The sequence below is a fragment of the Scardinius erythrophthalmus genome (assembly GCF_964197995.2).
Source record: "Scardinius erythrophthalmus genome assembly, chromosome: 14".
NCBI classification, from domain to species: Eukaryota; Metazoa; Chordata; class Actinopteri; order Cypriniformes; family Leuciscidae; genus Scardinius; species Scardinius erythrophthalmus.
Window position 1 is genome coordinate 19,253,115 of NC_138234.1, and position 26,354 is coordinate 19,279,468.

At 38.4% G+C, this 26,354-nt stretch overlaps 3 protein-coding genes across 3 annotated transcripts in view; 1 reads left to right on the forward strand and 2 right to left on the reverse strand.

The window, feature by feature from the left end:
• Positions 1–2,215: 2,215 nt before the first annotated feature.
• On the forward strand, positions 2,216–8,258 carry bzw1a (basic leucine zipper and W2 domains 1a). The gene is made up of 12 exons (XM_081384106.1): positions 2,216–2,485; positions 3,206–3,278; positions 4,830–5,006; positions 5,097–5,191; positions 5,332–5,397; positions 5,516–5,651; positions 5,732–5,841; positions 6,477–6,647; positions 6,835–6,981; positions 7,067–7,205; positions 7,363–7,485; positions 7,566–8,258. The coding sequence occupies exons 2-12, from the start codon at positions 3,215–3,217 to the stop codon at positions 7,595–7,597; spliced, it is 1,260 nt and encodes a 419-aa protein (XP_081240232.1). The 5' UTR covers positions 2,216–2,485; positions 3,206–3,214; the 3' UTR covers positions 7,598–8,258.
• A 3,453-nt stretch (positions 8,259–11,711) lies between these two features.
• Positions 11,712–12,880, reverse strand: LOC308701706 (transcription factor 15). The gene is made up of 2 exons (XM_081384107.1): positions 12,190–12,880; positions 11,712–11,891 (listed from the first exon to the last, which is right to left on the reverse strand). Exons 1-2 carry the CDS (start codon positions 12,739–12,741, stop codon positions 11,859–11,861), a joined length of 585 nt encoding a protein of 194 aa, XP_081240233.1. The 5' UTR covers positions 12,742–12,880; the 3' UTR covers positions 11,712–11,858.
• A 9,012-nt stretch (positions 12,881–21,892) lies between these two features.
• Positions 21,893–26,354, reverse strand: part of LOC308702495 (von Willebrand factor D and EGF domain-containing protein) — a 64,677-nt gene continuing 60,215 nt past the window's right edge. Inside the window, exons 29-32 of the mRNA XM_081385391.1 lie at positions 25,557–25,652; positions 23,473–23,568; positions 22,389–22,486; positions 21,893–22,130 (exon numbers count right to left, since the gene is read on the reverse strand). Of these exons, the coding sequence (XP_081241517.1) occupies positions 22,110–22,130; positions 22,389–22,486; positions 23,473–23,568; positions 25,557–25,652 (311 nt within the window). The 3' untranslated portion in view covers positions 21,893–22,109. The remainder of the gene's footprint in view (positions 22,131–22,388; positions 22,487–23,472; positions 23,569–25,556; positions 25,653–26,354) is intronic.

Sequence of the window (26,354 nt, forward strand, 5' to 3'; positions counted from 1 at the left end):
CACATGTTAAAGGCTTTGCCCTGCCTTTCATGGTTAAATTCAGGAATGCGTGAAGAAGACGTGCATGCAGGTTTTTCCTCCATTTTTATATCTTTATTTATTGCTTTGGAAATTCTTTGATTCGCTGAAAAAGAAGAAACACTATTAGAGAACAAAAACTATTAGATGCAAAGAGTTCACAAAAAGGTTTACATTTGTTAAATACGACAGGTTCACACATTTCAGAAATACGACGCCATTAGAAAGTAAAGACCATCACCACATCACACTATCTATACAGACACATGAACTGTTTATGTAATGTTTATCAGCCTCATCTTCAGTATCCATAAAGCTATTGATCCTCAGGATGTTGATATTGGGCCGTCTGTCTGATTTCCATAGTCTCATCAGGAATGAGTAATGTAAAAAAAAAGAAAAACTTGCATCACAATAGGTGTAATTGTGATTGTCAAAACATTTGGTAACTTTAGTGACAACCTGTTACAATGTTTACATGGTACAATGACTGGTAGGCTACTGTTTCTTTGTATTATTGCTTAACACAATTTTCACGATTCAATTCAATTCTTGGGATTTGATTTCAATCATGATAAAAAAAAATCTCATTTGGATAAATATTAGGTAGGCTACAGTAGATAGCCTACGTGTTAATTTTTCTCAAGAAAAAATATATCTCACATAATGCTGTAAACATACAGAGAGCCCTATCAGCTGGTATTAGTAAAGGTTAAAAATAACAAATCAAATATAATGCGGTTTTCATTATAATAACAATTATTTAATGATGACACAAGTAAAAATATAATAAATATGTAATATAGTGCACATATTTAGCAAAACAGGCAACTCCTCTCTTTAGCTATTTTTTTTTTCTAGTCAACTAACCTGCTATGGTCATTAAATTGCTTTCCTGAGGTAAATGTAACGTTCTTTGCCATAATTGTTCTCCTGCTGTTTTAGTCTGTGGTTGAAAAACACTGATTGATCAATATTATTTATGAGGCATATTATAAACCTTTTGGTAAGTTGTAACTTAGGCTACTGTATCTTTAAATAAAAAGTAACAGATTATCGGTTATAGCGATCTGTCACGTCACATTTACAAGCGCCAAAACGGTATTTATTGTCTGAATTTCGCAATAAAATGGACAGAACCTGAGAGCTGAGTGTTTTGGTTGTTGGTGTTCTGTTTCTCAAAGTTGAAGGCCATATCAGGAGAGATGTTCTCAAAGTTGATTTTGACATACTGGTCACTGGTTTGCTCGTGGTAAAAGCCCAGGGCATGATTGAGCTCATGTTGTACGATGCCACTGTAAATACAGCCGTACCTATTGAGGGAGACCACCTGTTTGCCACCAGTTCTACCTAGAGCAGAGAAGCACCTGAGAGGAGAGAGGAAATAAAGGGGTTAAATATTGATCTGTTAGAGGTCTGTTAAATGTTTCTTGTTGGTATAGTATGATTGTTCTCACCCATCTTTGTTGCCAATAACAATGTAGGCCTAGTCGGTCTGAGATGATCTGTCCACAGAGCAGATGCAGGTTTTGGCTGATCTATTGTGGCCTTATTGTTAGACTTGTAAACCGAATGTTGTAGGTTCGATTCTCAATACTTGCAGGAAACAACTGAGGAACCATTGAGCAAGGCACCTAACCCCAATCACTCCCTGGGCGCCGCAGTGAATGGCTGCCCACTGCTCTGGGTGTGTGTGTCCAGTCCACCACGGTTTACAGTGTGTGTGTGTGTTCACTACTCCTAATGTGTGTGCACTAACTTGGATGGGTTAAATGCAGAAGACAAATTCATGGTTTGCCATACTTGACCTTCACATCACTTCACTTCACTTACTCGGCTAATTATCAATGGAATAAATGGACATGAAACTCTTTTTTGATTTAGGTATATAATACACTATGTAGCCTACTATATCAAAGTATATGTGGAAATCTTTTATATTTAGCTTAAAATATAAATGTCAAGAAAATTACAATAATACAAAAATATGCAAATCAAAGCTTAGCGTGCTGACCCAATTGAACTAAATGCTTTTTATGGTTTACCCTTGGCGATAAAAAAAAAAAAAAAAAAAAAATCACACCCCCTCATTACAATGGTATGACCCGCATTGGGCTTACAAATCACTGTCAGCTGGGAGGGGGTATGTTTTTATGAACTTTCACATATATAGTAAGGCGAGTAAATCTTTTACTCTACGAACATTTTTATGATATTTAAGTTTTGTAAGTTACAAAACAATAGTTGTAAACGTCTAACTAGCATTATTTTATCAATAAACACCTCTCTAACCCCCCGCACTCCCCTGTAACGGACGGGTCCATTGTTTCCCCCCCCCCGTTCTTCTTCAGCGCAGGCGCATCAGGCTCTTGCCATCAGGGAGGGTTTTGTGTGTTGAGTTTGGACCTGCTATTGTCTTGCTTTGTTCTTTGGTTCAAAAAGCCGTTTTTTATCTGAATTCATTTCGGTAAGCCCACCATGTATTTTATATACGTATAATAAGCGTATACAGTTCAAACTTGAGTTGTTGTATATCCTTTTTTTATAAGGATGGCTGTTTTTTGGGCTAACGTTTATGATCAACTGTTTAAACCATGATGGCGGAGCTCGCGACATGATATCATTTTAACATAAACGATAATACCTTTAATAGTTCCCGTTGTTTAATGTTAATTCAGTCAAATATTGGCATTGCGCTCTTTTTGGTCTGAAATACTTGTAAATAGTGATTATAAGTGGCTCTTAAAAAATGTTTTGAGTGGTTAGGCCTCATTTTAGCCGGTTAGCTTTAGCGCGTGCCCGGCGCGTGAGTTGCAGTTCAGACCCCCCAAAATAATAATACATAAACGCTATTTAATACATTTATGCAGCAACATATGCAAGTAGTAATTAAACAAGTTTTGGATTTTATCTGAGCAATAATAAACCCTAACGTATATAATTTGCCCACGAGACAATGTGATTGATTACTTTCACGTTGGATTAATTAGCTGCTACAGGTTTCACTGGTACTAATTAAACTAGTTTATTATTAAAGGTTTAAATCGCTTAAAGTATTAAGGGTATTGTTTTGCGTATTTTCTATTGGAATGTTATTTTTGGTTTTGGAAATGTCCTGCCACATCTACATGCGGTTTCTTTGTGATTTTCAATGAAATGTTCTTAAACATTGCTATTCTTTTCATAGGTGTCTTTTATGAATAATCAAAAGCAGCAAAAGCCAACGCTTACCGGCCAGCGTTTTAAAACTAGGAAAAGAGGTAAGTAGCCTAACCATAAGGGCTTCTCAAACTGGGGTCCAGGGGGCTGTGATGGAGTACTAAGCAGTCCGTAGAAAAATTCAGAGAAAAACGGTGTGTACATTTTTACTAACAAGATATTTCAATGAGATTTAACTAAATATTCAGTAAAATAATTTTATTAAATTGATTTAGAGTCTGTTCATAAGACACCACTCAGCTAAAAACTGAAGTAAGCTGTTCACTTACATGACAATTTTTAATTGGCTTAAATTTTAAAATTTCACGATGTGGGTTCCTTTGTATGAGGATGATCATATTTGGGGCTTTGTGGTATCTAAAGCCTTTTTTGCATTTCATACTTCTATGAACTTAGTTATAGGAACTAGCCACCAGGGTGGTTCCCTGAGAACTAAATATTCCCCTAGGGCCATTTTCCTGGTTGCATTCGCACCGCCAGTAGGAACTCTGAAGTTGTGCTGCTTGTTAATTTTATTTTGATGGGTTATTTTGAGCCTGAGCACACAGCACTCCCATTCTCCGTTTAGCAATCCTGTCTAAAACATTATTCCATAAAACTGTTATACAAAGAAAATAGACAGTAGGTTATATGAAAAAATATTAGTGTTTGCCGCGTGGTTGAACAGAAATATATTAGGCCTATGTTTCACTTGGTCCCCTTAAAGTTGCGTTGGATTTTCTCCTTATCGTAAAGGTCGAGAGGTCCATCTATTAATGTTTGTAGAGTTCGTTCATGGAGTAAATATAAACTATAATCTGTTTACACATCTTTTTTTTTTTTTTTTTTTAAATGGCTGGTACTGGTTTCGTGTGCGTTCGGCCAATCAGCGTGCACTTATGCCGCTGGTAGTTGTTATTGTGCAGGGTTAGATCCTACTCTGAAGTAGGAGCTAGGGGTGGGACAAAATATCGATAGGGCAATATACCGTTGTCCTTCTCCGTCCGATACAAGAATTGATATGCTGGCACCAAATATCAATATTTTAATGAAGAAAATAACGCTCTAAATAAATTTCTCTGCTCCCAGCATCATTACTTCATGGCTTCTCAACAAATTAATTAGGGAATGTGAACATTGTTAAATGTCCTAAGAAAAAGATTTTTAACGGAATTGCGAGCAACAGTGTGAGTAAAATAAGTCCAAAGTCTGGAAAAACCTGCACTTAACCTTTTCACAGGCGTTTTGTTTTCATAGACCGATATCGTGATGTATCATTAAAGGATTGTCTAGCAATAGATTATCGCAGAATTGCTGTATCGTGATATTATCAGTATTGTGAGCCATGTCTCGTGAGGTACCCTGTAATTCCCACCCCTAGTAGGAGCTAATTTTGTTCCCCCAAAAGGCATTCCTATAGCTAAAATCATTCCCAGTTCCTGCGGTGTGAATGCGCCAAAAGGTTGGTACTTCCGCCATTAGTTCTAGGAACTATGAAAAGGTTCCTCTGGTGCGAAAGCCCCTCAAGAGATTAAACCCTTAGCCTCAGGAACTTCCTTGTAAAAAAAATAAATAAAAGTGCCGCCCATTTTAAAACGCTCATTTCCCCACAGATGAAAAGGAGAGATTTGACCCTACTCAGTTTCAAGAAAGTATTGTTCAAGGCTTGAACCAAACTGGCACTGATTTGGAAGCGGTTGCAAAGTTCCTTGATGCCTCTGGTGCCAAGCTCGATTACCGCCGGTATGCTGAGACACTCTTCGACATCCTGGTGGCTGGAGGAATGCTGGGTAAGCAACTGTTTATGGCTATTTCAGTGGGCTGGAATTGAAAAACCATCTTAATTCAATCTTGTATTTGTATATATAAATTTTTTTCAGCCCCAGGAGGGACTCTGTCTGATGACTTGACCCGTACTGAGTTCTGCCTCTTCACGGCAAGTGAAGACCTGGAGACCATGCAGGCGTACGCTCAGGTATTTACCGTTATAAACTGCTTGACTGGCAAATAGTCTCACGTTTCAGTTTGTTCTGATTTAATGTCACTGTGATGGATATAAATTGTACTTTTCGGCTTTCTCTTTACATGTTTCAACACATTCACCTTGTGCTGTAGGTTTTTAACAAGCTGATCAGGCGTTACAAGTACCTGGAGAAAGGGTTTGAAGAGGAGATTAAGAAGGTAAGCAAAATTGTTGAAATAAGGATTATCACGTATTTGTTAGTCAAACAAAGACCGCGTCATTATTCATCTGGAAAGTCCCATAATATCATTTTTTTTTTTTTTTTTTTTCTCACAGCTGCTGCTGTTTTTAAAAGGGTTCACCGAGTCAGAGAGGAATAAATTGGCCATGCTTGCCGGAATCCTGCTGGCCAATGGCAATATATCAGCCTCCATCCTGAGCAGCCTCTTTAATGAGAACTTGGTCAAGGAAGGTAACGACAGACTTGTTTATCAGCAGTACTTTCTGAGTAAAGATTATGTAAACTAACTCATCGTCTGGATTTTATTGTAGGGGTGTCTGCCGCCTTCGCTGTGAAACTCTTCAAGTCCTGGATCAACGAAAAAGACATCAACTCAGTTGCTGCTAGCCTGCGTAAAGTTGGCATGGACAACAGGCTAATGGTAAATATCGTACTGCAGACTCAACTCAGGGAAAATCTGATATGTAAATAATTGGGAGTTATAAAGGCTAATATATATATATATATATATATATATATAAAACAACATTTCCTTTGAATTTTCACATTGAAAAACACAAATATAGTTAGTTATTGTTTAGTTTAATTGGTTGGTTAGGCCTTAATTGCGTCTAGATGGTTTTCTGTAATCGATATCTGGCAACAGCACATTGTTTTTCTGCTCGGGCGAGCAATTCCTAGTAGATGAAGGGCTCATAAGCTTTGTTGCACCTCAAATGACAAGGAAATTGATAATTGTTAATATTCAGAAGCAAATTCCCATACTCATTCTCTCATATGGCTGGGGTATTGCAGAGCAGAGTTTGAGGTGTGCGCCGCTGCTGCACCGGTGTTCTGGAGTCTTTGGTAATTTACACATAGAAGCATGGATTGACAGAAGGGGGATAATTACGTTGTCACAGATTTAATGTTTTTGTTTTAAATAAAATATTGGAGTTGGTTTATTTTAAGAGAATATCTGACGCCCGTGGCAAAGTTTTGGACCTGAACTTTCTAAGTGGACCTGTGAAGACTTCTAGTTTTTTTTCTTACCTATCATCCTCTTGCCCAAAACAGGAGCTGTTCCCTGCCAACAAGCGTAGCTGCGAACACTTCTCAAAATATTTCACCGATGCCGGGCTGAAGGAGCTCTCAGACTTTGCTCGCAACCAGCAGTCCATTGGAGCGCGCAAAGAGCTTCAGAAAGAACTGCAAGAGCTGATGTCCCGCGGCGAGACCCTCAAAGACGTGAGTTTGTCTTGTCAACAGCTGTGCTACTTTCCCACTTTCAATTTAAAGATTTAAAACTTCTTAAATAGGCATCCAAATATTATGATTTATTTAAAATATTAAAGATTTTGATTAATATTCATCCATATTTTGGCTATGCAGGTTTATTGTTGCCGTAATCAGCTAATGTGTTTTTGTTCCCCAGATCATTGCCTACGTTCGTGAGGAGATGAAGAAAACGAGCATCTCTGAGCAGACAATGATCGGTATCGTGTGGACCAGTGTCATGAGCGCCGTCGAGTGGAATAAAAAGGAGGAGCTCGTCACAGAGCAAGCCATCAAACACTTGAAGGTATCTACATCGCTCATGGAAGCGGCATTACTTCCTTTTATTGAATTTTACCAGTAGTAATATTTTCTGCTAACTTGTTTTGCAGCAATACAGCCCACTGCTGAAGGCCTTCACCTCCCAAGGCCTGTCTGAGCTCACCCTCCTGCTGAAGATCCAGGAGTACTGCTACGACAATATCCACTTCATGAAGGCCTTCCAGAAGATCGTTGTGCTTCTTTACAAAGGTGTGTCTTCTGTACTTGATCCTTTCAAAACTATGCACTTAAGCCAAAGGCTTGCGACACTATGGTAATTTTGTACAAAAATGTTACTTGGCTAGTGGAATGCAGAGGTTATATCTGTTTTTTGAAGCTTTCTTTTTCTTGTTTTGACTGCCTGTAGCTGATGTTTTGAGCGAGGAGGTTATTCTGAAGTGGTATGCAGAAGCCCATGTGGCCAAAGGAAAGAGTGTCTTCCTGGAGCAGATGAAGAAGTTTGTAGAATGGCTGAAAAATGCTGAGGAGGGTAAGCATTTTTTTTTTTTTTTCTGTTTTAAATGGCTCATGATATTAATTTTGCCTGTTGTCTTTTTTTTTTATTACCAGAATCTGAATCGGAGGAAGAGGAGGCAGACTAAAACACAATGTCAGCAGAATGTTTTGTTACAGAAGTGCTCGTCTTTCTAATTTTATTTCTTTTTGGCTTTTTTTTTTTTTTTTGATTCTACCTCCTGTTTTTCAAACCATAACATTTAGATGTCATTTAAGGGCTTTATAACAAATGGTTAATTTTAACAGTTTTTTCTAATATAAAGGTTTACACTTAAAATAGCACAAAAGTTGTGGTCAACCTTTGTAATTATTTACTCACTCAAGGAACTTTTAAGTGTCAATACACTTTGGACATCTTAAATTATTGTTAAAATGATTCCTTTATGAATTGACATTCCATTGATTTTGATCAGGCTGCCTTGTTTGCTTTTAAGACTCCCTTTTCTATATGGTATTGATGCCTTCATGCCCCGTCATGATCAGTGTCCACAAAGGAAAGAACAGTCAGCTTGTCTCATTGTGATGTTATTGCCAACGGGTTAAGTCCTTCTCCCATAACATCCATCAGCGTTCTGTTCCCTGCCTATGAAACTGTACAGCGCTGAAAACAAATTGCTGATCACCCTGTAAAGACCCTTAAATGACTCCCAACCACTTCTATGATGTATCTCCATCTTATTTGTCACCAGTTTCTTTAAACTGAATAACTAATTGACTTTTTTTAAGAAATAAAGACCTAGAAGTATATGCTTTGTGTGTGGTTCATGCCTATTCTTAACATGCTGGTTTTTGAATGATTGTAAAATCAGATTTAAGTCCACCATTTTAAAGGGGTGTGCAATATGTCTTTCACAAGAGGGCACCGCAAAACCCAGGAAGAACCACATTCAGAACATGTTTTTCAAAAAATAATTTATTGGTTTTGAAAAAGTCACAAGAACAGACTTTTCTTGTACAAAAATATTTGATCATTAAATAGCAGCTTGTTTAATGTTTGGCATGTGCAAAGGACTACTTTTTGAAGACAATTCAAGTATTAGAATGACAGGCTAGTTTTTAAACTGTTTTAGAAGTAGGCCATATTGACATAATGCACTTTGACCTTTATTTTGGTGGGGAAAAATAAAATTACAAATGACTTACAAAAGCCATGTCACAGTATTTCCAGTGTAGTATGATACTTCCATTGCACTTTTTTTTTTTTTTTGGTTGCACATCTTTAGTAAAAGGAAAAAAAAAACTCCATTTTCACAAAGTGAATGCAAGAAAAAAAGTCATGCAGTCTACAAAAATACAGGAAAACCTTACAAGTGGAAGTTTTGATTTGTGCAAGATACACGGGTAAACATTGTGGATTATAAATGGCGATTCTCTACATCTTGATGCTTTTACAAAAGTAAAACTCACCCTTAAATATTAAAATAGCAGGTGCAGATTCTGAAAATAAACTAAATTGTAATCACAGTAAATGTTAGGCTCAAATTTGTGATTCCTCTTCTAATAATGTAAACTATACAACAAAAGTTTCAGCACATGTGAGAATTCAGTGGTGTACTTGAGTCTAGCGCATGATACAAGCCAGAAGCTGCTTGACCTTTCCCCCAAACCAGGGGAAGGCAAGTTTGGTCTTAGAAAGCCGTTGTCCTTCAGATTTTAGCTCCAACCATAATCAAACACACCTGAACAAGCTAATCAATGTCTTCAGGATTACTAAGGCTACAGGCAAGTGAGGTTTTTTTTTCAGGGTTGGAGCCAAACTGCAGGACAGCAGCTTTCTAGACCCAAACTTGCCTACCCCTGCCCCAAAACCATTGTTAAATTAAACTGCCCCTTAAGTCTTGCACACTTCGACAAGCAAAAGAGCTGCAGTTAACAATAGCCAATGAGAATTGAGGAACCAGAGGAATTACCAGCTACTCATGTCTCATAAATATTTTGGTTCCATTTGGTGCAAATTCATTCTCATATAACTATTTGCATGTTTGTAGGAGATACAATTGTGGAGAAAGTTTGTGTATTTGACAAGGGCCTCATTAATAAAATGTTGTGTAGAAACTGTCCTTCATTTGATCTTCCTATCATTTCTCCAATGTGCGTACGTGTGATTCAGAGAACTATCCTCTCTTCCAGATGTGAAATCGATAAATCGCAAATGATCTTAAAATTGTGTTAGTTTTCCAAATACCTGCAGTGCTCCGACTCCAAAGAACAAGTCTGTATGTCTGCTTAGACCCTGACGTGGCACTAAGCAATTTTCAAAGTCAAAGACTTTTAATAAACTAATAATGAACGTTGGCATGGATTTTAGCATACACACACTCTAAGATCAAATATGTGCATACGCACATTTTATAAATGAGGCATCAAGTGCACACTATTACATTGACAGCAGTCATGATTTGAAATGCAATCTTGTAGCATGCCCAAAGCCCTGTTTGCACCTGGTATTAAGATCACAAATTATGTTTGATTAACAAAGTTCGGGAAATGCACGTTCAGATATTTAACCTGATTAACACGAGAGGGGCGCATTCAGCCAATCAACCCAAATAACGATAAGAGGTATATCATCAGTATCCCTCCACCGCCCCATCTCCTCACTTCTAGTCGTAACTATTCTTATCACAACCGGGGGGGGGGGGGGTACTCTGGGTTCGGGCCACAATTCAAAGCTCGGAGCCCTCCCCCCAGAGAGCACGCCAAATACGCATAACCCATACTAAATTATATGCAAGTGTGAACTCATGAAGTGGACGACGCTAAATACAGGTGTAAACGGCCTGAAACGCTTTGAGCTTGTCCACTCGCATTCGACCGGATTGCTTTCGTAGTATAGATGCTGATGTTGTCGATTCTGTTCGAACAGCCACAAAAAAACTCCTGCTCTCCGCCTACTGACCTAATTCATAAACATTATGTTAAATGCGCTAGCCAGACGGGATTTAAACTTTGTTGGCTGAAGACCCAAGCTTGGTTTGAAGACAAAAAACCAAACCCAGCACAATGTTCTCTCACCATTCCTGATTTCTAACATACACTCACAGCGTTCAATGTGGTCTTGTGGCTGTCAGTGCAGAAACGAAAGCTGTTGCTCTCCGTGTGTTTTTCCGGCGTCTCCGGCGCGTTCATATGTAAATTGCAAAAGCTTATTTGTCCATTAGATCGAAAGATCTGAAAAAGCCAATACATTTACCCGCCCATGGACCTTACTATCGAAGAAAGCAGGACAGAAGTGGTTGAAAGTGGACAAAAAAGAGGTGTAAACAGGTACGTGTCTCCCTCGTCTACTTGTGATAAGATCGACCAAGACCAGGTGACCTTAATACCAGGTGTAAACAGGGCCCAACATGTATATGCTTGTGATTTGGACTTGTGGTAACATGGCCTTCTCTCACACAATGTCAATGGAATCCACAATACCGAATTTGGTGTTCTATGATTTATAAGCACAAGCTTCTCTTTTGTGTTTGCAGTGTGACCTTGTTGTACCCATTTCCCTGAGCATGCACTGATGCGCGCTTTTACACGACTAGTCTATGCGGCGTTATGTCTAGTCAAGTCTTTGCGGCGTTACGTCACCAAACTGGACTCAAAGAAAGACAGCAAGGACTGCGGGTAGCATTTGAGACAAGACTATATCATATTTGGGGTCAGGGTCATGACCCAAGGCTCGTGTTAGGGATCATGTACCTTGTTCCCAAGACATGGAAGATTATGTTCTCATTATGAAATACTTCCACCTTTAGCATTCAGTCATGCCACTTGAACTTTCTAATAAATATTTAGAATGCTTTGCCCAATCCAAGTTCTCGTGCTGAGGTTAGATTCTTGTGTGCAGTCTCCTGAGAGCCATGTTGGGATTGGGGTCCCAGCTTAGATGTGGAGACAAGAGGGAGGGGATGAGATTTTGCCTGCCGTTGTACTGACAGCGACTACTGCAAACCGCAAGGTTTCAGTTACCATCATGTGACGAGCAAGAGGCAGACACAAGACTGTTTTTTAAGGCAAGGGATGGTGTAGCTTACTATATCTGATACTGAAATAGCCTCCCACCAGGTGCAACATTACACATATTCTCTGGTTACATTAACCAATACACAGTTGATAAGGTGGCCACACATGCAGAAGCAACACATTTATAGGAAATGCAGAAAAAGTGCAGATTCTTCAAGAATCTTTTAAAGAAGATCTCTCTTCTTGTCGCTCATTTTGTCTGTCCTCAGAGATAAAAATAAAAAACATACAGCAGAAAGTCTTGTCTCTGTGCAAGGCGATGTCTCTATACATGTAAACAATCAGAAGTTGAGAGCTTGTACATAGCAGCAGTCAGTCAGAGAACTTCTGCTGTCACGCAGTTGTTTGCTTTTCCCCGTCTCTAAGCTGCAGAAGTAGATGATAATTGAAAGGTGTTAGAATTCACACATGCACAAATTTTATCATATCAGTTTACAATTCTGTGTGAAATACACAGGCATGCGTTATTGCTGTTAAACAGCTAAAAGGACAATTCGAGGAAAGGTAGTTGCAATACTACTGGCAAGTAACATGAAATCCAATAAAGTTTGGTATGCAAATATATTCCCAAATACGCCACAATTTCTGGACATTTTCAGGCAAGCCCAACCTGTAAAGACTCAACAGGTAGAAGTTGATAGTTTCGCCACCTTCAAGGACTCACCATTTTCCTTTGGTTACTCAGGCAAAAGGTGCAGATGGGTCGTACTGGTGGGGTTTTGAGGTTGGTGTTGCTTTGTAAGATGTTTTGATATTTTAGACACGGTTGCCCGTCCCTGCAGTCCTCCCCTAGCAGAAGCACGTTGGCCAGGTGTGAAATGTAGCTTGATGCCAATCGCAGAGTCTCGATTTTCGACAACTTCCTGTCGGCCGGCTCCGTGGGGATGAGGGTGCGTAGAGCCGTGAAGGCGGTGTTGACGCTGTGTGTACGGTCTCGCTCCCGAGCATTAGCTGCCTGCCGTTGTTTACTGACCCCTGAGAGTCTACGGCCTCCTCTGTGTCTCCCCGCCTCCCTGTGGCCCCGCGTTGGGCTCCCCGTGGATTTCTCCGAACTGTCGCTGCCGCTGTCGAGCTCATCAGGGTCGGAGGGTAAGCTCTGGGTATCGTGTGCAGGATGTTCATGAGTTAGCCCTCGTTCGCCTGCAGTGGACTTCATGGCGTGCAGAGACAGACTGGTTGTTGTGGGTAGTCCATGGCATAGATGCTGGCTGCCCATGGTGCTTTAAGCTGAGTGAAAATAGCAGCCGGGGGGCAGCTGCGTCTGATCCGGTGTCCAGAGATCTTCCGTGGCCCCGTGGCACTTCAGCATGCCATTTCTTGAATGACTGATCCCTTTCTGGATTTGTCCGCTACCATGTGGCTGTGGAAAAGGATGGACAGGTGGAGCTGAGGGGCACCTGTCATGGCCCAAAGAAGGAGGACGTTTGAAGATGTATAAATAAATGCACGCACTAACACACATACAGGGATTTGGATGTTTGTTACTCCTTTGGGCTGTAATATTTGGGAACCGGGTCCTCTGGGTGATCTTGGTGATTTGCTCTACTTTCTCTGACAAGACCCACCTCTGTTTTTGTCCCTTCATTCTAGTCCATTCATCTCTCGCTCCTGATATTGTTTGCTTAAAATATCATGTTCTCTATGGCTTAAACATGTATTTGCATGCTATATAATATGTATGCAATAGCTAAGCAACCTTGTTGTTTGACCCAGTGCTAAATTTAGCCCAGAAAAGTTTACAGACAGAGACTGTTGTCGTTGCCTGTAAAATTCGTATCACATGGGCTATGGGTCACTTCAGGTCCAAAAGGAGAGACACAGTTGGGACTTTACTGCACATAGGGGGCAGTGTTTCAAATCTGACAGATTGTAATTCAAAAAATCTGTTTGACATGCTAGCAATGAGAAAGACTGTGAAGAAAGTTATTGGAGAGCTTTTTACTTAAATCAATTGTGTTACTATCAATGTAGCTGCAATCATTTGCTTACTTGTAGGTGTAATGAACATTGGTGTTCTGAAAGTTTACATTATTTACGATTATTTAATGAGCAGCTTGTCAGTGCAGTGCGGCTGATCGGTAGTAAATGCTGCTCCACCTGAACGCCAGAGGGTGTCTCACGCAGACACGCCAAATATGCCCCACCGCATAAGAACAACAACACACATCATTCCAGGAAATCCCTATTGGGCATTATCTTGGAGAAGGATGCTCAACTGTCATTATGAAGTGAGTTGGGAGTAAAAGCATGTTATTAAATGTCTTTTGTTGGACAAGAGGTTCATAAATGCTTCTCATGTTTGGAAAGATGTTTGACACGTGTTGCTTTTTTCAAATGCACATAAGTGACTCAAACTCAGTGCTTTCAGATAGAGCAGCGTTTACCGAGCCGTACATCAATGCCAAGCAGCGCATAACATATAATCACAGCCTTTGTGAAAATCGGTTTAAGTGCGATTAATCGTGCAGCCCTAGTGTAGTCGTTTTCACAGATCCGTGTGAACTTCATTTTGACTCGTTGTCTGTACACGAAAAATGCAAAGGAAAAACTTTTCCATTATTGTACATCAGTGTCGCATAAATGTACCCTAAAAGTCTTTTAACCAGTAGCTGCAGTTAGTGTTAGCTTGTAGCTCACAGAATTAGCACTGTATAAGTGTGCTCTCTCTTGTATGCTGTCATCCTATTTCTCTTTAATGCCCTGTCTGACTGAACAGCCCAGGTGTGTCCATGTCTCTTGCAAGCGCATACTGTGTTCCATCTAAAAATATCAGTTAGAGTTCACCATATAATGCATTGCTGCTTTTTTGTATGCTAGTTTAGGCAGTGTTTTCATTTTTGGTTTATCTATTAAGTTAGTTACACTCTGTTATGAAAAACATTTACTTGATCATTTTTTATCTTTAGTCATATTCTATGGTTTAGTTCAGTTGTTCATGTCCTCCAGAGTTTAGCTCCAACTCGCCTCAACACACCTGCCTGGAAGTTTCTGACATGCCCAGTAAGACTATAATTAGCTGGTTCAGGTGTGTTTAATTGGGGTTGGAGCTGAACTCTGCAGGACAGTGACCCTCAAGGAGCAGGATTAGACACCCCTGATTTAGTTAGACTCAGTAGTAGGTCACTAGGCTCAAATTTTCATGTAACCACCACTAGATGTCAGTAGCACACCACTAGAGATTGTCATTCCACCTTTTAAAGGCAAGAAGCACAAACAGTGTGTACATGTTAATGTTTGAAAATTGGCAAGAATATAAGTGAACTAATGGGGCATGAAAACAAAAATAAAATCTAGTGTGCTGTTCCCATATTAGTGATTTAAAGTTCTAGTGTGGAAATTGTTTTATGAGCAGTCAAATCATAATGTATCGAACTTGTCGGGCCTTCATTTACATCTAAATTCCCAATGATTTCCCTTTAGCCTTTTGGTAAGTTTGTCCAAATTAGTTAACTGATAAATCTATTCTCTTATCCATTCACATGACACCTCTTTACTAATTTGTTTAACCCTCTAAGCTCTTCTTGCAGAGCTAACATGCTAACGCAATGCGCGTGCTGCATCCTCAATGAGCCGCCCGTGGCCCAAACATACGCTCCAACTGTTTTTTTGTTTATCCTGACAGCATCGCCTCTAATCTTTAAGAGTGCCTGCTGGGATGCAAAACAAAGATACGCCATTGTAATCCTCTGAGAGTTTGCTTGGCACTTAAATTTGCAGGTGAAAGCTCCTGGTAAGTTGCAGAAACCAGGCATTGGCTTATAGCAGTGGTTTCCTGGATACCCGCCTTCGTGGAAGCAAGTGGAGCATGAAACAATTCATAGTTGTATTGAACAGTTTTGCAGCTCCAAGTTTACATAGACAATATGACATAGTTTACACTCCGGTTCCAGTTGAGCAAAGGTGAGTGCCAATTAGCATTTTAAAGGCCTAACTTCCTGTGGAGCAAGATTATCAAGCTCTGTGCACACATTTTTTTTAAGCACCTGTTTTTAAACTCAGTTGGAAAGAGTGTGATTAGATTGCAAAATTAGAACTCTTTCAAAGCCTCAACAAAAACTGCACAGTCTCTGGCATCTTTCTCTCTATGGTTTTGGAGTGATTTTAAATACAGGTCACCATACAAAGGATGCCCCGTCCACCTACATAAATTCACACACTTTAACTAATCTATTTTGAAACCATGCCAGAAAACATAATCCAAGTGCTAAGGGCAATTGCAAATCATATCTGTGAGATGCTGGTCTACTGCACAGAAGCACCAAGAGACCATTAGCATCTAGTTATGCAGTGCATTTTCATGCTCATCCTACAGTATGTATATTAAATAACAGTCTATATTAGATAAAATGCTAAAATCACACTTACACTTTAAACATTTTAAACCATATTACTTCCCAATTAAGTGAAAAATTGGGTGAATTTTAAATAATTTTACTACTGTGGTTTGAGTTGATGTTGACATGTTTGCTGTTTGTGCTAACTGTGCTATGCTAACGTATTCAATGTTTAAGCTTTTTCTTATACCCCAATAACCCCTTCCATCATGTTAGTCTTTTGTAACATCCAGGTCCTTAAAGTTGATATGTAACGGATTAGATCATATCTTCCATATTGTGATGTACATCTGAGTGAAATGTATCATCGAAAAAGAAAAAAATGTGGGATGGGACAATGAAGGTGGAACTGAATTCGAGCTTGCAGTTGAATGTAAGAAAGGGGCATGGTTTAAGCAGACTAAATAATTGGAAAAGTCCGGCATACGTCACCAGCAGTGTTGACAGGTCCACGGTTTTCCTGTGAAATTAGGCTACTTTTACACTGTTGTCGCTGTGGATAGTTTTTGAAATCTGCAGGTTGTTGCGAGATTTTCACAGGGGAAACCCCCCGGAATGTAATTGAGCTAATTTTGATTAGCAATTGGGAGGGTTTTGTTGTGGAAACCTGGCAACCCTGGTCACCAGAGAGAATTCTGGAATTTCACTGGAAGATTGAGTTATGACATTTTGATAAAAAATGTGGGTAAAAAAAAGAAAAGAAAAGAAACTTATGCATAGGTGAATCATTCACAAGATTACAATTATAAAACAGAATAAACATCAGACAATATTAACAAAGGATTTAGTGAACTCTGTGATGTTTTATGGTTTTAATTTTGAATGAATCACTCTAAAGTTCACAACTATGTAACAGGAACAACCCATTAAACCCAACAAAAGACAGAGAGAGAGTGGAAGAGACAGAGTGAGAGACCATATAATAAGGTAAAGAAACATATGAAAGTCCAGCCTAGATGAGAGACACACTTCATGCTTTTATTTCTTCTGCTCGGCAGGAGAACCTTATGAGGGTCACTCTAGTGCCCTTGCTGACCATTAAAGGCAACTAATTGGAGCCCAGGGACAGACAGCTCTGAGAGCAGCAGAAGAAAAGTGTTCCCAGAGAAGATCTCTTCAAGGAAAAAAAGTAAATACTACTGTAGTTTTGGACCACACTCCAGCACCTTTTACTACTCAAGAGAAAGAAGGAAAAAGGAAGGGGGGAAAGTCTGAGGTGATGGGTTTCTGGACAATATTTGGTTTATTCTTGAGTCCTCATGCAAGAGATTTGATCTGACCAGAAAACTGCTTTTCTTTCTTCTCAGCTTTTCCCTTTTCCTCATCTAATCTCTCTGCTTGATGGTCTTCAGAGACTGCATGGACTATGGCATTTCAGTTTTAGCCCATTTGGAGACATAAATTTGTACCTAAATGTTACTAATCGGATTCTATAGACACATTTAGCCAGCTAATTAATGCAACAGGAATAATTTACAGTTATTATTGCAAAATATACCCAGACATGGTGATAAAGACCTTGACATAAAGCTGACGGCTCTTTTGTCACCCTGAATGTTTTTATTTTTGCATTAATGAGCGGCGTACCGTAGGTTGCTTGCTACAGTACATGAATACTTGCCAAATAAATAAATCACATAACTAATTGAACTTGTTAGATAAGCTAATCAAACCTAATTTACATTTATTCATTTAGCACTCTTTTATCCTAAGTGACTTGAGGAAAACATTGATACAATAACTTGTTTAGATTAGCTTAATGCTTATGCTTATCTACAATCTAAGATAACATTTAGCTATGAGGTAACATGTCTTCATCCATTTAAGTTCTTTGTCATTTCTTACAATTTTCTTGTTCTTCCAGTTCCAAGCAATGTTGAGGCCGCTTTTACTGCAATCTGTAACCACTTTAAGTCAGAATGTTTGCTACTGCTAATCAGTCAAGTCCATAGAAAACAATTTATTGGTACTCAGTAAAATATCTCACCTCATGGTTCATGTCATGTTCAAACAATAGATCAATAATCCTTCAATATGACCTCTAGACTAGTAAAGTGTGATTGAGAGAGCATATAGCATAAATTGGACAATCCCCAACAGGTTTAATTATAACACATGGCGTGAGAATCACAGCTTGACTAAAAGATGTTAGAAGGCTGTCATCATCCTCACCATAGTTAACACATCTCAACATGCTAAATAACAACACTGAAGGAGGTAAGAACACAAATATATGGCTTAATCTTCCTATGTGGCCCCATGTGCTTAAAGAGACCTTAAAACACATATTATTAAAGAAATAATAGTGCGTACTGCAATACAAAGTAAAGCTGATTACCTAAAACCCTCTTGACTAATGTTAAATAACTGTAACTTCTCGTGTCAAATTTCCATTAATAAATGGCTGCAATGTGGGAATTATAAAAGACACCAATGGTTAATTTATAATAATAGCAATATTCTATAGCATATTCTAGTACAAATATATTAGCCTAACTATTTAATATGCATTTTCTAAGTAGCCTAAGCATAAACTATGGCTGCTTTTAAAACATATGTGTACTGAGATTATAATTACGTACATGAATTATGCACATGACTGATTAATCGCAAATTAGATGCATTACCCAGAGGATATTTACACGATTGAAGACTTCATAGCGATAAATTTCTTTCTCAAGGTCACATTATAATTAGACATTTCCAAGATCTAAAGGACAGACTGAGAGCAATCTGTTGAACGTTAACTGGAAGAGAATTAAATAAATGCCTTTTTTATTAGGTTAAGAAGACTCCATAAAAAAGTTAATTTAGCCCATGGAGCTCAAATGTAGGCCACTTCAAAATCAAAAGAAAAACAATAACTTTTCATTATATTTCCGTTACTGTTATACTTTATATTTTTGGGGTCAAATGACTCAAACATTGTTTTGGTCCAACTTAAAGTAACAAGACAATTCTTCCCACGTCTTCATCTGTGTTGATACGTTTGTGAGGCAAACATAAATGCTGAATAAAAAGACATCGACAGAGACTATTTTTCTCCACGGTTTAGCTCCAAAACCACTAAGATTCAGAGCAAAAGAACAGACTTTGAGCATATGTTTGCTTGCCTTGGCAGACATTCAAATGAACATTTAACGCACGCGCGCTTCACTCACTGTCTCTCTATGGAAGTGTCTGTCGCCGTTTGTCAGTAATTGACTGGCCTTGATGGAGTCAAAAGTATTACGATTAAAATCCAGGTTTCCGTTTTTCCCATAATCCTCATGTTTCTATTCCCACCCTGTAGAAGTTCACACCACCTGTGGCGGTAAGTCTGACAGTGAGATGATGAAATTCTTTGTCATGCCATCTTAACGGGAGGTACGAGACAGGGAGGAACGCCTCTCTGGGGAAACACACACACTCAGTCAAACACACATGGGCGGACACATTTGTAAGGTGCTTAAAGTTGTGAACTTGTTGCATTATCTAAACGTGCAGGATTTTTTAATGTCTTTAATTGAAGAGTTATCTGAAAATCCCCTATGACTTTCCGTAATACTTCGCAAAAGTCGAAAGCCCTGTGCAGGACGACAGGCAGGCCTTAAAGGGACCAGGACCAAAAATGAAAATTCTTTCATCATTTAGCTATCAGACCTTAGTCAGGTTGGAGGCCAAAATGAATTTTGCGTGGCTTAAAACGAGTAGTCTTTACAATGGCATGTGCTGTATGTTTTGGTCATCAGGTAATTTTCACAACTTTCAAAACAGTTTTGTGGCGTTTTTGTTTACTGATAGCACACGGACATATCAGAGATGTCTATTGGATGTCTGCATTTACATCTGCAATATGTATTTTTCTGAATGTTTTTGTTCATCTGCAATACTCTCAGATGTCATGTAGACATCTAGAAGATGTTTATGGTTTAGAATGTATGTAAAACTGCTCTTTCTTAGATGTTTATCAGATGTATTACACAGCAGATGTTTTCCAGATCTTTAGCAGACATCTCACAGACGTACCTGTGCTATCGCTATCCATGCAATTACAATGAATGGGGTCTGAGGCAAAAAAACAACAACAACAACTGGAATACTATGAAAATTATTACGATTTAAAATAGCTGTTTTCTATTTTAAAATATAATATGTGATGACAAAGCTACGGAGCTCCTACAGGGACATGGTGGTGGGGAAAAAAATGAGATGGGAGTAAAAAAAAAATATGTCAATGCTTTTGCGTTCCCCTGAGACGTTCTCTTTGCGTTCATTTGAGTTCCCGCACAAAAACCTTGGAGTTCCTTCACAAACAGTAACTTAAAAGTTTCTCTGGGGAACGCAAAACTTCTGCGAGAGAATGAAAAAAGTTTTGACGTATATTTTTTCCTCCCGTTTATTTATTTATTTATTTTTCACCATATGTCCCTTTAGGGTCTCCGTAAAACAAAGCTACATTTTCAGCATCATTACTCCAATCTTCAGTGTCACATGACCCTTCAGAAATCATCCTAAAATGCTGTTTGCTGCTCAAGAAACATTGCTTATGTTGAAAACAGTTGTTTTGCTTAAAGGATAATTCCGGTATTTAGCACTTTGAGTCTCTTTTCTGGTTTGTTTTGGATGAACTAGAGTGGTGGACACAGAAATTTTGACGATGGGTCCTGTCTCGACTTTTTGACTAGTTTAGAATCGCCTTTGACCGCTTCAGAGTGGCTGGCTACGGGCATGCACAAACATGTTCTTAAAACAACCCTTAACGTTCAAAACTGTGCAACTCACCGAGTGGTTAGTGGTGTTTGCTGATGTTCCAAAACAAGTAGAGTAGCGAAATACAGTTTCTGTCGTGTTTTATTTGCCATTTTGTAAAATTCCATTGATTTCTGTTGGAGGACTCATTGCTCGTTGATATTACTGAGCTAACGCTTCAGACTCAAATATCGAGCGGAAGTTTATACGCGGTTGTGAGGTATCTGAAAAAATAGTTCCACTATAGCAAATAACACGGATTGAAATCATACATTGCGCTGATATATTTGTTTTTAATCATCAACGAACACCACTAACCACTCGGTGAGTTGCAGAGTTTTGAAAACGAACGTTAAGGGTTGTTTTAAGGACATGTTCATGCATTCCAGTAGCCAGCCACTCTGAAGCGGTCAAAGGCGATTCTAAACGAGTCAAAAAGTCGAGACAGGACCCAAGTTCATCCAAAACAAACCAGAAAAGAGACTCAAAGTGCTAAATACCAGAATTATCCTTTAATATTTTTCCGTATTCTTTGATTAATCAAAAGAACAGCATTTATATGTATTTTGTAACATTCTAAATGACCAATTTAATGCATCCTTGCTATAATAAACATTGTCTTTCCAAAAATACACCCAACTTTTGAATGGTAGTCTGTGCTTTATATAGTTATTCATACTCAATAAATCAAACACTAATCGGCCTCCTTGCAACCCTTTCAAACCACAGTTTGAAAGCGTTAAACAACAGCGAGTTGTTTAATGTTTACCGTCCTTTTCTCTCTTTTTGCGCACCTCAGGTAATCGTATACAAACAGCTGGATTATTAGCTATGCATGAGAGGAACTATCTGCGACTGACTCATTAATGGCCGCCATCAATGGCCGTTAATTAGTTTAGATGCTTGTTTGTGTTGTCACCGAGATGTCTGTTTGTATTTGCGGTAAAACTGCAGCCACTGCACGCTCCGCCAGGCGTGACACAAACAGCATGTTTACGTGTTTTTTTTAACATTCCAGTCACATTAAAGGGGACGTCCTCTGAGAAATAGAGTGCAACTGAGTTTCAGGCCACGTAGTCGGAGGAAGGATGGCAGAGGATGCTAAATTGTCTGTGCCTCGGCTTGAATAACAAGAGAGATCGTTTTTCTGTCAAACTTAACTTTAAACTGCAACGCATTAAAAAAGACCTTCAGAAATCAAAGGTCATTTAGAGGTGAAGCGTGTCATTTCTGCATCACTAAACGGAATGACACAAATGTGAGTGGATGTTAGAAAGAAGTCAAAAGAGCCAAAAAATGTTTCGTGAAATACACTCATTTATTTCAGGAATCATTTTCACAAATATAGTAACGTTTGAAAAGCGTGAAAAAACATTATATTATACCTTATACATAAATTAATATTTTCAGATATGATATTTACAAATTGAAAACGATATTGTAACCCTGTCAGGTTAATAAGTAGTAAAATATGGGCCCAGTGTCCTCAGTGCAGCAATGACACCTCATGTCAATTCCCTTATCCTCTCTGGACAGGAAGCTGTAAAATAATTAGAAACTCTTAAAAATAAAGGTTGTTTATTGGCATTTGGTTCCATGGAAAGCTTTAAACGTTCATAGAGCCTTTCCCTTGCACAAAAGTTTCTTTATAATTTAATTTAATTGATTAAATTACCAAAAATGGTTCACGAAAACTGCCTTTTGGAAACTTTATTATTAAGAGTGTATATATATATATATATATATATATATATATGTTTTTCTAAAGAAAAAAAAGTATTTATTTATTTATAATTACCTTTCTAGAGCAAAGAGTTCCCATGTAGCCACTTCTACAAGCACACACATTTGGTCGGACACATCGGCTTCCATACAAACACCTCTGTTCACAGATTGCTGCAAAAAAGTTATATTTTAAGTCGTAGATACATTTTTGATGGTTGCTTCAGAACATTAGATTGCAAATTTAAGTCACATTGTCCATTTTTACGGTTAGTACATGGAAAATGATGGAATATGCACATTTGATGGCAGAAATGAAAAACATACAAATGAAACTATATTGAATATGAATTGTAAATATTCCTTGTCTGATTGTGAATAATTCCTTAGTGCATGTTTTTCCTAAAGAAATATATATTTATTTACATTTTTATTTATTTGTTTATTTTTTAACTCTTTCCCCACCAGCGTTTTTGATAATTTTCACAAACATTTAATGGCCCCAAGAATATTTTGTTGTATGAATATCTGAATATCTTTATTCACTTGAATGTGGGTAAATTTCATAAAAAAGACAACATTTTGATAAAAAAAATCAAAGACTAGAACGTAGTGTATATATATATATATATATATTATTTTTTTCACTCTTTTTTTTTTCAGTGTTTTCATCTGGAGATTCTTTCCTCTTTAAGAAGATGCGTAATAGCGCCCCCTACTGTAAAATGGAAAAAAAAATGGAAAATGATGTCAACGCGGGAAAGAGTTAATAATTAGTGCATGTTTTTCTAAACAAAAAAAGTTTTCGTGAAATTAGTTAACATTGCCGAACATAATGAGCCTTTGGTCGCTGTAATATTATTTTTGTCAAAAGTAGTGGATGCCAAACTCATGAGAACGCCAAAACGTACAATAATTTGGCCCCCGTCGCGCTTTACACCCTCATGACACCCGTCGCGCTTTACTTTCAGTAGTAAACGTGAATTCTTACTACCCTGCGAAACACAGATGATCTCTCTGTTTATCACCAACAACCGCAGAGCACAGGAACAGAAGAGATGCTATTTAGATTATTTTACAGAGAACTCGAGCGAGTCTTTTGAGGTTCACCGTGGTGTGGTTGTGGTGAAACAATTACATTTGGGATGGGAATCACTTACGGATTTGGCAGAGACTCCCCCTCCAGCCGGGACTACAGTGGCAGGTGTTCGGCCCCAAACATTCACCTCCGTTTAAACACTTCTGCAGACAAACAGCTGGCGGAACAGAAACAAATAGAGAAACAAGGCTCAAACCAGCAGCACACATTATCAAAAATCAAGCGTAGCGTCAGTTCTGGCAGGTCACGTTAGTCAAGCTCGCATCCGCTGACTCTCAGCTGATCCACGTCTACCTATAGGAATACGACGCCTATCACTGTATACATATACACTCACCTAAAGGATTATTAGGAACACCATACTAATACTGTGTTTGACCCCCTTTCGCCTTCAGAACTGCCTTAATTCTCCGTGGCATTGATTCAACAAGGTGCTGAAAGCATTCTTTAGAAATGTTGGCCCATATTGATAGGATAGCATCTTGCAGTTGATGGAGATTTGTGGGATGCACATCCAGGGCACGAAGCTCCCGTTCCACCACATCCCAAAGATGCTCTATTGGGTTGAGATCTGGTGACTGTGGGGGCCATTTTAGTACAGTGAACTCATTGTCATGTTCAAAAACCAATTTGAAATGATTCGAGCTTTGTGACATGGTGCATTATCCTGCTGGAAGTAGCCATCAGAGGATGGGTACATGGTGGTCATAAAGGGATGGACATGGTCAGAAACAATGCTCAGGTAGGCCGTGGCATTTAAACAATGCCCAATTGGCACTAAGGGGCCTAAAGTGTGCCAAGAAAACATCCCCCACACCATTACACCACCACCACCAGCCTGCACAGTGGTAACAAGGCATGATGGATCCATGTTCTCATTCTGTTTACGCCAAATTCTGACTCTACCATCTGAATGTCTCAACAGAAATCGAGACTCATCAGACCAGGCAACATTTTTCCAGTCTTGAACTGTCCAATTTTGGTGAGCTCGTGCAAATTGTAGCCTCTTTTTCCTATTTGTAGTGGAGATGAGTGGTACCCGGTGGGGTCTTCTGCTGTTGTAGCCCATCCGCCTCAAGGTTGTGCGTGTTGTGGCTTCACAAATGCTTTGCTGCATACCTCGGTTGTAGCGAGTGGTTATTTCAGTCAAAGTTGCTCTTCTATCAGCTTGAATCAGTCGGCCCATTCTCCTCTGACCTCTAGCATCAACAAGGCATTTTCACCCACAGGACTGGCGTATACTGGATGTTTTTCCCTTTTCACACCATTCTTTGTAAACCCTAGAAATGGTTGTGCGTGAAAATCCCAGTAACTGAGCAGATTGTGAAATACTCAGACCGGCCCGTCTGGCACCAACAACCATGCCACGCTCAAAATTGCTTAAATCACCTTTCTTTCCCATTCTGACATTCAGTTTGGAGTTCAGGAGATTGTCTTGACCAGGACCACACCCCTAAATGCATTGAAGCAACTGCCATGTGATTGGTTGATTAGATAATTGCATTAATGAGAAATTGAACAGGTGTTCCTAATAATCCTTTAGGTGAGTGTATAAGCTCCTTCAGTATTATCAGCAGCTATCGCGTTTCTCAGGAGCTATTACCCTCCTCCATCCCCAGCTCCTCCTCTCCTCAGACAGGATTTGGCATTCTGATTCCCCTTGAATCAGAATAAAACCTCGAATTATGTTGTACGTTAAAATCTTGAATTAAGGATATCAGAAATACATTCATGTTGGTTCTGTTTTGTTTGGTTATCGCTGCTCTCCTTGCTCTTATCCATGTTAGGCTGCATGGATGCGCAGGGAGTTCTTGACCAGAACAGAACCATACCGCCAACTGTATGCTAACCGTCAACCGTATTTGACGATAGTGGTCCTGACAGAAGTGTGGATTCTATGTTGTATAACTACAATTCTTCTAATTCCTGTTAAATGTTACATTACAACTGAGAGGTTTATGTTTAAAGACACAGTTAAATCATCTGGGAGAGTGGACCGTGTGCTCAGGGTCACTGGGGTCAGAGGACATTGCTGTGACTGATGGGTCTCATGTGTAAACTGGAATTTTTCACACTTTAACATTTGTTAACATGAGGTAAGGAGGTCGCTTCAAGGTCGTTTTCAGGATTAGGTTTGGTACTCACGTTTATCACATCTCTTTCCCCTCCAGCCTGACGCGCAGTCACACACATCTGGTCCGACGCATCGCCCTCCGTTCATACACACTGGTTCACACACACCTGTGGAGGAATGGGAATAAGGGAATGGGAATCCAGGTTTTTGCAGTCAGATAATCCAATGCATAATTTAGAGTTTGATTGGTCAAGATGTGGCTGAAATACTGATTTAAACTCTGACAGCAATAATAAAATACTAAATAAAATTAATAAAAAATAGAAACATTTCCTGTATTAAATAATTAAAAAAAGTAATATATATATTTTTGATAATATTATTAATAATAGTATAATTAATAATAGTACTTTTTAACGTTTTATTATTAATAAATTATTCATTAGTTGTGATTTTTTAAATGCGTCTTATTATTCTAAATACTTTTAAAGTGATGATTTATTATTAATAAATTAATAAGTTATGGATTTCTTTTGTATTATTTATTATAAAAGATGAGTATAACAATAATAATAATAATAAGTTATTGTTATAAATAATACTTAAAAAAATAATGCTTTATTATTCAAGTTATTAACAAGTTATACATTTCTTCAATTCTTTATTTTTATTAATAATACCATAACTACCTGTATAACATCAATAATAATAGAATTATACATATAAATAATATTTTATAAATCAGTGGCTTAATAAATTAATCATTACTTATTTTTTCTATTTTTTTTACCTAATAAATTAAATTCTTTACCTTATTATTATTATTATTATTATTAAAGTTTTCTTTATTCCCTCTGTATTTAAAAACA

Excerpts from the sequence above, each read along its gene's own strand:
- bzw1a (XM_081384106.1), top strand. The coding sequence starts at position 3,215 with ATGAATAATCAAAAGCAGCAAAAGCCAACGCTTACCGGCCAGCGTTTT. Across the intron at positions 5,398-5,515 it reads TTGAAGAGGAGATTAAGAAG|CTGCTGCTGTTTTTAAAAGG; the intron begins GTAAGCAAAATT and ends TTTTTCTCACAG. Across the intron at positions 7,486-7,565 it reads GCTGAAAAATGCTGAGGAGG|AATCTGAATCGGAGGAAGAG; the intron begins GTAAGCATTTTT and ends TTTTATTACCAG.
- LOC308701706 (XM_081384107.1), bottom strand. The coding sequence starts at position 12,741 with ATGGGCAGCCAGCATCTATGCCATGGACTACCCACAACAACCAGTCTG. Across the intron at positions 11,892-12,189 it reads TGAGTAACCAAAGGAAAATG|CTTAGAGACGGGGAAAAGCA; the intron begins GTGAGTCCTTGA and ends CTACTTCTGCAG.